General features: G+C 40.9%; 1 protein-coding gene across 1 annotated transcript in view; it reads right to left on the bottom strand.

Annotated features, from left to right (window-relative positions):
- The window catches only part of LOC144827026 (E3 ubiquitin-protein ligase TRIM39-like), a 115284-nt gene that overhangs the window by 59178 nt on the left and 43157 nt on the right, over positions 1 to 12949 (bottom strand). The window contains exon 2 of the mRNA XM_078685493.1: positions 4793 to 4888. Within this exon, the coding sequence (XP_078541619.1) occupies positions 4793 to 4888 (96 nt within the window). The remainder of the gene's footprint in view (positions 1 to 4792; positions 4889 to 12949) is intronic.

The following is a 12949-nucleotide window of genomic DNA, read 5'->3' as shown; positions in this document are numbered from 1 at the left end:
CGATTTCCTAAAGAAAATCAGAGATGTTCCATGGACCGAGGATTTGATATTCATAGCGTTGGATATCGAATCGCTTTATACTAGCATTGAACACGATACAGGTTTAAGGGCTTTGGAACATTTCTTAGGAAAAAGACCAATACAATGTTACAATCACAACAAAATGGTCTTGGAATTAACATCATGGTGTCTCAATAATAACTATTTTATGTTTGGCAATGACATTTATCTGCAAAAAGGGGGTGTGGCGATGGGGGCCTGTTTCTCCCCGAGCTATGCGTGTTTACACGTAGGCTGGTGGGAGGAGCAGGTCCTCATGCCCACACACAGTGCAGTTTTTAATAGCCATGTTTTAAAGTGGATGCATTTTATTGATGATGTTTTTGTTTCATGAAAGGGGGATGTAAATAATGCCAATGCTTTTGTTGAAACAATTAATAACAATCAGAAAAACTTCAAATTTACGTCTATGATAAGTAAGCAATAGGTGGACTTTTTAGATTTAAAATGTTGTATTCATAGGGGGCATTTGGCAACGAAATTACATAGAAAGAGCACTGCTGGAAACAGTACTCTGCATGCCAGCAGTGCTCACCCCAAGCATGTCATCAACAATATTCCCTTCGGGGAATTGTTAAGGCTCAAACGCATTTGTAGTACGGAGGAAGATCTGGCCTTTTTTACCTCTCAAGCATTAAAAAGATTCAGGCAGAGAGGATATAAAGAAGGGATTTTAAAACAAGCAGTAAATAAAATGCAGGCTCGATCACAAGAGTCATTGTTTGAGCATGAAAATTCTATCCACACTGAAACAGAGGCTATCGATCTTTCTTTCGCTCCTAGATTTATAACTACTTACAATCGCCAGGAAAGGAAAATAAGGTCCATTGTTATGAAAGGTTGGCCCATTTTACAAACTGACACTGTATTGGCTCCGAGATTGCCCAATGTTCCAACAATCACGTACAGGAAGGGACCTTCCATGAGATCTCAATGCAGCACAATGAATGGTACCCCGGATATGGCAACTGCGTAATAAAAGGAAGTGGAAATACAGCTCAGGTGGTGTATACTTTTGCCATTCCAGAAGAGCCCAGGAAGAGGAGGTGCTATAGCCTCGAAACGCGTCGGCTTACTTCTAAAACAATGGGAATCTTTCATGAGTAGCAGCGCGAGGAAACAGCCTGGATGGGAGGGGCGCGGTAGAGTGCCCGTATCAAAGTGCGAAGGCGTTTGGTTAAACATATATATATATATATATATATATTCACTGGAAAAAACATAGGTTTCAGGGATGTTATATTTAGAAATTAGCATTTAAAAAACCATAGAAATTCACTGAAAAAAACATAGGTTTCAGGGACATTATAGTTAGTTGGACATTTTACTCGTACAAAACCAGAGAAATTAGAATGTTATAGTTAGTAGAGCTAACTATAACTCGCGCCCCTGCAATGCACTGCTGATGACGTCACTGATGACATCTCTAATGACATCACTGATGACATCATCCAGTGAATGTGTGTTGTTGTAGTTTAAATATATTTTATATATGTTAATGCAAAGGTGTATGGAAGAATGAGTTGGTGTATAAGTGTATGGGTAGAGGAGTTAATAGGTGTGTGACTGATTGTATAAGTGAGTGATTCATTGCGTCTTACTGAATGCATGGGTTAGTGACTAAACTATGAATGTCTGTATCAGTCTCTCTGTTGTTGTGTAAGCTGCTCCATGGGTTGATGAGTAGGTACATGACTGTCTATATGGGTTACTTATTGGTTGTATGAGTATCTGTATGGGTGCCTCTGTGTTTGTTTGCGTGTGTGGGTGGGTGGGGGGGGTGTGACTTTCTGCCTACATGTGTGAAAAGACAATTTACTGGGTCTATGGGTTCAATAGTGCATGTGGAAATAGCAGTATAGGGGAGTGAGTGTGTGTATCAGTGTGTTGGTGAGTGAATGAATGTCTCAGTGGTGGTATATGTGTGAGTAACTACATATGTGAAAGGCAATATATGTGAGTGTTGGAGTATATACATGGGATCGTGAGTAATTATGACAGTGGCTGTATAAATGACTGTCTGCTTGTGTCAGTGATTGTATAAGAGAGTAAGCATATGTTAGTATCTGTATGAATAGTTTAGATAGTGAATGTATAACTGTATAGGTGAGTAAATTGCATTGTTATTGATTCTTTACATGACTAGCTAGGTGTGTCAATAACTCTATGGATGAGTGACGAGTATGAGTGTTTGTATAGATGTACGAGTACATATAATAGTGCTCTATTGATGAGTGACTGCATGTATGAATAACTGTATGGGTGGATGAATGAATGTGTGTGTATAGCTAGGAATTAGTCAGTGGGTATATAGTAACTGCTATTGGTTTGTCTATGGTTTTAAAAATGGTAGTTTTTATTTTAGAGTGGGTGTCTCAAAGGTCATATTAGGGTGTGAGGAGGTTCATCAGATTATCATGTGGATGATGTCATCAGTGATGTCACCACCTTCAAATGAGGAGGACAAAACGCCATTGATTTTAACTCTGGCCACGGGATGATCATATAATACATTTACATATGAAAGAAATTATAACCTGAAGTTCAATTGAGTAAGAACATGATGCATGGGGGCCAGTCCAGAGAACCAAAGTCCTTTCCAAAATCAATGGGTCTTAGTGCACAGGGGCCAGAGAAGTCCTGCATTCCCGTGAGTGCAGTCTGAACTCTTCAGATGTAATGACTAGTGCCCCTGTTTGGCATGAAGACATTTTGTTTTTTTATATCAAGGAGTTAATTTACCCCATTAGCCTGTGGGCCAATGCATTAGTAAGGACCTTAACTTAATTAATGAGATTGGCCTATAAAATTGACAAACGCCGGACGGTTTGCAGGGTTTAAGAAGAACTGTTATTGTAGCTGAATGGAGATCTCCAGGCAGAGATATGCTTAACCTGGCTTCATCCAACATACAGCAGGTGAGATGACGTATTCAATGCAATCTGCAGAAAGAACTCCATAGGGAATCCATTTTCACTTGCGTCTTACCGGTTGGCTCCAAAGGTCATTGTATTGACCTTGAAGGGGAAGGTCACCAATCGGGGGAGGCAAATGCTTTATCTTGGGAATTGGCCTGGAGTTATACAAGGAGCGATATTAGTCTGTGAATACTTTGGCTATCTCAAAGGTGTCTGTCTTCAACATTCTGGAAGAGTCTTTGATACAGGGGACTAGTCTAGAGATGGTCCCTCGGTGTCAACTAGTACATCAGTTGACACCATTTGTCCCCATCTCATATACTCTCCATAGAGATGCTATCCATGTTAATCTAGCTAGGGCTAATGTCATTTGTAGGAGAGATTCTTAGGAGATCTCTAATTTGCGTAGCAGTGAGGTCTCCATAGTGGATTTTGAGTATGTTTGTTTTACGATTCCTAACATCTGTCTTGTAATACATTTTTATGGGCTAGATAGGTTTTGGCTTTCTCCCTAATTACTGTTTTAAGAGCATTCTATATTGTACTACAGCCCAACTCATGAAATAATCACTGATGGTGGATCTCAGCTGATCCAAGCATCAATTGAGACGCATCAAGAGCAGGAAGTAATCACTGACGGTGGATCTCAGCTGTTTTACAAAAAAACAATCAAGGAGAGGAAACAATCACTGATGTTGCATCTCAGTTCTTCAAAATCCATCAAGAACATGATCTAATGACTGACACAGGACCTAAGCTGGTCCAATATTTCTCAAAAACCCATCAATAACTATTCTTGATTAGAAATATTTTGAGAAGTACATTTCTTACCCAATAAGATAAAATTGACATTGCTTAGAAAATCCTAAAACTGACCCAGCACCTTCACAACGCTTTAGGACATAATCTCAACCCCACAAAGGTCAACAAGCACAAATCTCAACAACAAAAGGCCAACAACAAAAAACTGACTACAATAACACATTCCCCTCATCGTGCTCAGTACACCACTTATCCAATGGCATGTTACTGTGGCCCGTGACAAGCAGATAGTAAGTACCCTTTGTCAATAATGTAGTCCAGAGCCTGGAATCAAGAAATGTTTTAGTAGACATTTTGGAATTCAGATTATGAAAGCAAAACAACAGTTTAAAGACACACAGACAAATGCAAACACACATTCATACTGAGTTGCGGCACAAACTTAGTGACAGATAATTCCAGACACATTTATACACAAACTCAGTGACACAAACACTCATACAGAAGCATGAATTGACCCAGTGATGCACATACTCATAAATTCCTCCACACCAAAACATACACAAACCCATAAACAGACATGTACAAACAGCCACAGGTAAGTGCACGCTCACAAAGAGATGACTACCAACTCATACACACACAGATGCATGACCTCCCACAAATGACTGTTACCATGCACACACAAACACACCAACACACATCCACACAGATAAATAGATACATGTCTGCATGGACACACTTACAACCAGATGCCTACAAACCATGCATACTTACTCTGGCACTGGCCACATAACCATGTGATTACTACTTAAAGGTTGGGAGAGTATTTCTTGTGTATGCTTCTTTCAGGAAGACCCTTGGAAAGATGTGGGCTTCAACCCCCGGACCGTGTCTCTTCAACCAGTAAATTTACCTGGTGGAGGCACGAACCAGGCTAGAGGGCGAACAATAGGCCTCCCTGAATCTCTAGCCTGGACAGGCAAATGAACAGACCTGCACATATACAAGGATAGATCTTTAACTACAAAGGGCTCATGGCTGCCACTCACCCTCATGGTGGTATACTGTTTCTCTTCCTGGAGTTTAGACTCCAGAATGTTTCCCATCTCTTTCCTCAGGGGACACAGCCAGTCCTGGAGCTTCACCTGCAGAGAGGAAAGCACACAAGTGACAACTGTAAAGTGATCTATAAAGAGAAGTCAATAATTTGATCATAAACAATACATAATGATCCACACACATGCAGATTGTAATTACCAGCCGGATATATACACATTTTAATTACCAATCACACATCTTGATTTGTAATTTTTAACCACAGTTTTCCGAGTAAGAAGCATCAGCCACACATACCCGAGATGTAAGTACCACACCACACATGTACAGATGTTAAGTTTGTTTGTATTATAATAGAACTGTTGACCAAATGTAATAGATTTGCCCTGTATTGTTTAGATTCTGTAAGGTATGTCCCTTTCCTATATTTGATGTGGTTTGTTTGATACATTTTGCCTCAACAAGTTTGCAACTTGTTTTTAGAGTATACACTATGAATCCTATGCTTTTAATAATATTTTTAAAACAGTTTTGATAATTGCTGCCCTTATGAAGCTTGGGATACAACAGCTAAACGTGCTGGCTTTCTTGCTGAATCTTATGCTATTTACTTGAAAAAAGTAAAGAATTCATCTACAATAGAATTCTGGACATCTTTGGTTATTTGGAGTCATAGACTTTTATATTTTTGTGGTTGTTGCCTCTCAGTTGGTGTATGAATTTAGCAGTTTGGATTCGGGGGGAGGGGCTGATTCAGGGAGGTGGGCAACATCATTGGCTTTTTAAATAGAAGGTTTACAGGACCCAGCCTGTGGGTTGGAGAGGTGCCTTTATCAGTCCATATTTTTGCAAAATGTACCAAGAGGGGCAGATGAGAGGTTAGTAGAAAGAGAGGAGTAATGCCTTCAGTAGGCATATGCTGAGAGTGGCCAATTCGAGGTGAATGGAGGGATTGGAGTATAGTGAAAATTAGGTGTTAGACCTGGAATCCTTGGCATTGTTTCCCCCTAACATTTTGCCTTCAACCCTCCTGTTTGCTGATTTTGTATTGCTGGTTTTAGGACCCTGCACACTTCATCTCTGCTAAGCGGTGCTAAAACGCTAGTGCTCTCTTTTTAAAACATGGTACAGTTGGCTTATACCCAATTGGCACACTTAATTTACTTGCAATTCCCTAGTAAAGGAGCACTACTCGCAGAAATTATTGTGCCACCCACAAAAGTAGCAAAGACAACAAAATGATGGACAGAGTGCTGAAACCTTTCAACAACTCACCCCCAGTCAAAGATCTGGGTTCAATCCTTTGTTCTTTTGCTCAATATGCCACTCCAATTTGGACCCAGCCATATCCAAATCAGTCTTGACCTTGCTCCTCATTCGAACAGTCAAGCCCGAACTGCCAGGCCAAGTCCTCCCTGGACCGGAAACAAGCATCCTGGACCAGTTTTTGGGGTTTCACCACTCATCAGTCAGGCTAGCGTGAATCCAGGGGCACTGAGAGCAAGAGACCCACATCAGGGCATACCATTCGTCACTTAGGGCGAACATAGCAAACACAATAAGATGATAGACGGAGTGCTGAAATATTATATTTCAACCGCACACCCCCAGTCACTGATCTAAGTTTAATCCACATAAGTAGCACTTTAAACATGCCTAAGATCTGCCATTGAAGCCTCTGTGTACAGTCCTAAACTGGCATTTTAACCTGGTAAAATAAATCTTTTGATAGGCTCAACCCTTCTATTTTAATACATATAAGTCACCTCTAGAGTAGGCACTGGACAGCCAAAAGGGCAGGGTGTAGTGTATTTAAAAAGTTGGAAATGTACTTCTAAGTTTTAAATGTACTGGTAGTGAAAAACCCCTAGAGTTGGGTTTCATTACTACACGGCCTACCTACCCAACTTTGGAGCTACTTTATTACATTTAATAAGTGTAACTTCCAAACGGGAACAGGTCATCAGGCCATGTTTGGTGTCATTAGAATTGTAATGAAAAATCCTAACTTATGGTAAAGTCAGATTTAAAATTACAATTTTGAAACTGTTGCTTTTGGAAAGTTACTATTTCCCTGCCTTAGCCATTCGGTGACTGCAGCCTATCTCTGGGTCACATGACTGGGTGTGGTTGACAGTTGGGTGTTGTGTATTCCTCCCAGACAGCCACACACAATAGGGAGATTAGGTGTGTCTGGTTGGACCACCACAAACCGGGTGGGAGAGAGGAACTGGATTCAGTCCCACTTACACTTGAATAGACTGTGTCCTGTCTCCACACAAAGGGCTTCATTCTACCTGAAGTTAGAATAAAGCTAAGGCAGGGCATCTGTGCAAGTCAAAGGCCTACCTCTAGAAGCTTCTCCCCAATTCATAGTCTCAACTGGGAATGTATACTGGACCTCAGACAGCACCACTTCATTTCACTTCTGGTCTGTGGATACTCTGCCAGGGCTACTGTGCTATTGAAAGTACTTGAATGTGCAACTTGAAAAATATACCAAAAAAAATACGAAAGTAAGCTACGTAAGTTCAAAAGGGATACTGTGGACAACAAGCTTGGGGAGGTGTACAACTGGACGGAAATCTACGCGGCCAGAAGGCAACAAAGATCCCATTTTATTAAATCCACAGATGGCGAAACCTCATGCTCCAATGATTCCTCACGCACTAGATTCCCTAGACAAGACTTGCGTCAACCGCCACGTCAAGACAACACACAACAAAGTAGCACTTCAACGAACCAACCCCCTGCCATCAGCACTTGCCCGGTGCCTTTTTTAGGATCAGGCACCGACGCAACCGGAGATCCAGGCGGACCCAGTTCAACAGACTCTCAACACTCAGTAGCAAAGTCAACACAGAGTCATAGAACTTAGTTATAAATATCTCTCAATCCAACATATCGATATCACAGATGAAGGTGCTACAAAAAGGCATGTCTTTTGTTCCTGTGTGTACCACCAATGAACTTGAAACACAAGTGAGCTTCTATAAATTCATGCGGACACTCAGATTGAAACACTTCTTCACAAACGTCTGTGCACCATCACTCACGGAGGATGAACACACCCTCATGGATTTACAACCTACAAGTTCCTTTTTGGCTCCAGTTATCCACAAGACCCTCGACCTATTAGAGGCACTTGTGCACAAAGATCTTCAAGCCATCAACAAGAAAATTGTACACACCAAACCAAATCTTACTAAGAATGAGAAACAAGCCTTAACCCAATTGGCCACCAACAGTGATATCACCATCTGTAAAGCAGACGGCGCCCTAGTGATAATGGATACCCAATTTTACCAGGACAGTGTAAATACTCACCTACAAGACACTAACACTTATATGGAAATAAACATCGATCCCACAATTGAATACTCCTCTACTCTCCTGTCTCTCATTGACAAAGCAGTTATTCATGGGACCATCACGGACAAAGACAGGAGATACTTGGTCAAATCACATCCCCAAATTCCGTACCTATACATGGTTCCTAAAATTCATAAACACCAGTTGAAACCTCCATTCAGACCTATTGTCAGTACATGCAACTCAATCCACACGCCTATTGGTACTTACATTGACAAGCATCTCCAACTTTCAGTCAAACAAATGCCCAGTTACTTACAAGATACTACAGACTTCTTGACCAAAATAAAATACATCACCATTGATCCAACAGCACCTGTTTTATTATGTACGATCGATGTAAATTCTTTATATACATCCATCCCCCACAACTTGGCCTCCAAACCATTGAAGCAGCACTACTCAAAACTCGGAAACCCCCAGACTTGCAACTATTTCTAATGGAACTTATTCAATTTACATTATTGCACAGCTACTTCAAATATCGGGAAAAATTCTATATTCAACTGTCAGGCATCGCCATGGGTAATTGTGCGGCTCCATCATATGCCAATCTGTTCATGCATGAGTACGAGACTGAACATATACTTACTGTTCCACACTGGCAAGATCATCTCAAATCATACCATTGATACATCAATGACATCTTCCTCATATGGACAGGTACTGAAGAACAATTAGTCTCAGCAATAAGCCAACTCAATACCATCAATGACAGGAAACAATTCACTTACAGCATCAGTGCTTCCAGGATATCTTTTTTAGATGTGGACATAAAAATAAACAATACCAACTTAGACACATCAATCTACATCAAACAAACTGACCGGAATAACTTTTTACATTATTCAAGTTTTCACTAGCCCAGCCTCAAAAGACATCTACCCTATTCACAACTGCTTCGGGCCAAAAGAATAGCATCTACTGAAAACGCCTACAAACACGACAGTACCATCATCATGAATACATTTTTGAACAGAGGCCACCCCAACCAAATTGTCAAAGCAGCCAGTGACAGAGTAGCAGAAATTGAACGTATTACACTACTGACACCCAAAGCCATTTCAAGTTCAGTAGAACCACGGAACGTATTTGTTTCCAAATTTTCAATCAAGAGCCAATTTATCAAACAAAGCATCATCAAACACTGGCAAGTTCTGCAACTGGAACCGGATGTTAATCAAATTTTTTAACATTTTCCCATTTTCGCTTACCAGCGTTCAAAAAAATTTACAATCCATGCTGAAACCTCGTTCCACAGAATCCATCATATACAAGGGCACAATGTCACGATCGCGCTGCGCTAAGAACTACAGTTCCCGGGATGATGCGGTGGGGAAACTACCACTCCCATGCTCCTTTGCTGTTCTCGCGAGACTTGATCGCGGAAGCATAAGGAGGAAGGTTTGCAATGCTCAGCATCAGGAATTCCTCCGGTCCGAGCTGTCCTTGAAGTAGCGGTTCATCGTTGGGTGCGGTAAGGGTGCTTGCACCTGGACATTTTCACAGTCGCCTTTCTGGAAACGTTCTTGGTTCATTGTTGGTGGCTTCGCTGGTTCCGCTTGTGTCTGGTTGTTTTCGGGGTATTAGCCCCTTCAATGTCAAGCGGATTTGTCCCGGTCGGTATTGTCGGCCGACGGAGGTTGTGGATGCGGATTAATCCACGGAACCCTTGAAAGTACTTTTTCTGTTTTTGTTCTTCCTACAACATTGAGGGGAACAGAGAGTTGTTGGCCCCTATACTGGATACCTGAACAGGGGGCATTAACGTAACAGAGAACGTCCTTGTGTGAGGTTAACACAGGGACAACATCAAATTGTTTCTTTGCACTGTAGATGGATGGGGTATGATATGTATGGTGTTTAATCCCTATTTCTTTTACTCCTTTATTAACAGGGATTGATTAGGAGTGGTATGCTAAACTCTCGATCCCTGTGAAGTGTTCAAGGAGTGAGCTAGGGGTATGTTATGACCTCCATAGACAAGTGGTGTTTATTATTGTGTATGCGTGCATAACAGGACGTTACAAGTCACTGTTGCTTTTGTATTATTACAGCTACACCTCTATCCCATTATCTGCCATCAGTTACCTCTCCCCTGAAGGATTCTTTTTCTTTACAGGTATATAGTAAAGGGTAGATGGTACTTGGTATTACTGTATGTAGACATGTCAGAAAAGGAAAGTTATTCATGAGTTTTTGTTCTCTTTTTGTCTTTTCCAGATCTCCCTCCCTGCTGTCCCCTTCCTTTCCTTCCTGGTTCCTAACATCCCCCCACAACATCCCTCGCTTAATCAGTTCAATGTGCTGTGCCGTAATGGCAATTCCAGTCATTGGATAGATTGAGAGGTGGAACATAAACTTCAAACCGATCCCGAGGACGCCCAGTACAACACACAATTCCGTGCCATAATTGCATGAACTGTCACTCATAACATCATTCCAGGAAACAATGTGATGCACCCCACTCAGGGTACCCCCATTCGCCTTCAGGTGAACACAACTTGTGACACCACCAACGTGGTATACCTTCTAAAGTGCCCCTGTGGCTTACCCTATGTGGGTAAAACAGAACGGAAGATAAAAATCAGACTCACAGAACATCGTAGTAACATCAGAAACAAGAACCTTAAATCCTGCGTGGCAGCTCATTTCACCCAACTGAACCATAATGCAAGCCAAATTTGCTTCCAAATCTTGGAGGTAGTAAAAATACCCACAGGCATTGACCCAAAAAATATTTACTACAAAGAGAACTATACTGGATTCACAAACTTTGTTCGACTCATCCGAAAGGCCTCAACGAGTTACTGGAATATAGTAGTTTCTTATAATGTCGCTCTTCTTTATTACCATTTTTTCTCTCTTGGCACTATTCCTCTTTAAGTACTTTGTTTCTTTTCACTGTATTCCCCCATTGCATCTTTCATAATACTCCATTTCGATTTATTTCACCCTCTTCTACATACCACTCGTTGTACTTCACCCTCTTTTACTTTACAATTTTTTTCCAATGTTTCCACTTTTCTTAATTTTTCACATTCCACATTTTTCACCCCCAAATTCAATCTCTTTTACACACCCGACCATTGGGATTATTTATCTTCTTTTTTTGCCTCTATACATTCAACGCATCTTCTTTTTTCTACTCTATCAATCACATTTCCCTAGTGTTCGTGTTTCCTTCCTGTTCCTGTCTGCTTTTTGCCTTTTTTCTTCCCATTGAACCCCCATTTTTCTGTGCTCACATTTAGAGTTACATATGTCATCGCGTGTTCTACACCTTTCAATACATGTATGCCGTTTGTTCTGTTCAGCATTCTATTACGTCTTCATTTTTTTCTTTTCTTTAATTGTTTTCTTTAATATTTCTCTCTATTCCTATATCCATACCCGGGATATTATTGTTTTTTCCTTTTACCTTAGTTCTTTAATCATTTGCATTCGTGCCTATATGTCTTGTCATTTTTCATATCTTTTAAATGTTTTCTAGATTCCTATCTAATTTCTCTATGACACTTTTGTCTACAATCTTTTTCAGGGTGTGTATTATCCATTCTGAGAGGTTATTGTTTACATTTCACTCCATTTTCTGAACATTGTATCAGTCCTGTTTCTATCATGCCCGTGTTCATACTCCATACGCATGCAAGAGATTGCACAACATTTATTTCCGCGTTGCTGCACGGCGATTCTGATTCCAGCGTTCTAAGCACTGAACACATTGATTCTTTATTAACTCACAGCGGTAAGCCTAGCTCCAATAACTTTAATTCCCAACTTCTGGTATATCACTAATTCACCTCAGTAGGTGTTTTTCTTAGATTATCCCAAAGACCTGCTGCGTTTCGCCGGGGCACCAGATAAACATGTTCAGTTTAAATGCCAGCATGCCACTACTTTGTTCCGCATGTTTTTTTACTCACTTAACATATTTTTCTCACTACTCCTTTTCCATAGCACTTTTTTCTTTATACTTCACCCGCATATTGCTCACCATTGGGCACCTTCACTTCAGCCACTGATGATATTTCACGCACCAACACCATAGTTTTTAGCTCACTCTTAATTTCAGCCATAACCTCTGGCTCGGTATCGCATTAAAACAACATTTTTCGTTTATATTTCTCTGTAGAATAATGGACCCCCTGAAGAAGAGCCTTGGGCTCAAAATGCATCGGGGCTAACACAAAACTATGTCTATAGGATACATACACGTTGTGTAAATTTAACCCTTTGGAATATCCAGAAACCCATTGGATTGTACTATGTTATGTTAAAAAAATCATAACCTACGTTTCCAAAGACACAGATTACTAAGTGAATAAAACTTTGCGTTTCTTCAAATGGACTACTTTGCTTAATTGCTTGCAAAATTGTTTTGCTTATAGGAGTGCTCAAGAGCTCCACCTTACACTTGTAAGGTTCTTCCAGTATTACATTCCACGCGCCCTTTGGACTGGAGGTGATCACCCTGAGCACCCTAACCCTTTGTTTGAATATTTTTACTTGTTACCCACTGATTGAAAGTACATTTTGGAGTTCAGCGGACCTCTCTTTCCTATTGAAAGGACTGCCATTCTGCTGGACAGAGATGCTCTGAAGGACTGCAGCCCTGCTATATTGACTGGCTGCCTGCTGCCCTCTTGCCTGGGTGAGAAGGACTGGACCTGCATCTCTTAAACCCGGATCCCCAGATTGACTTCAAGGGCTAGTTGCCTGGCCTCCTGGTCTGAACTCTCAAGGACACAACAGGCTTCCAACAACCTTGACCCTGC

This window comes from Lissotriton helveticus, chromosome 4_1 (assembly GCF_964261635.1).
Source record: "Lissotriton helveticus chromosome 4_1, aLisHel1.1, whole genome shotgun sequence".
Classification (NCBI taxonomy): domain Eukaryota; kingdom Metazoa; phylum Chordata; class Amphibia; order Caudata; family Salamandridae; genus Lissotriton; species Lissotriton helveticus.
This window is presented reverse-complemented; position numbering and strand designations above follow the sequence as displayed.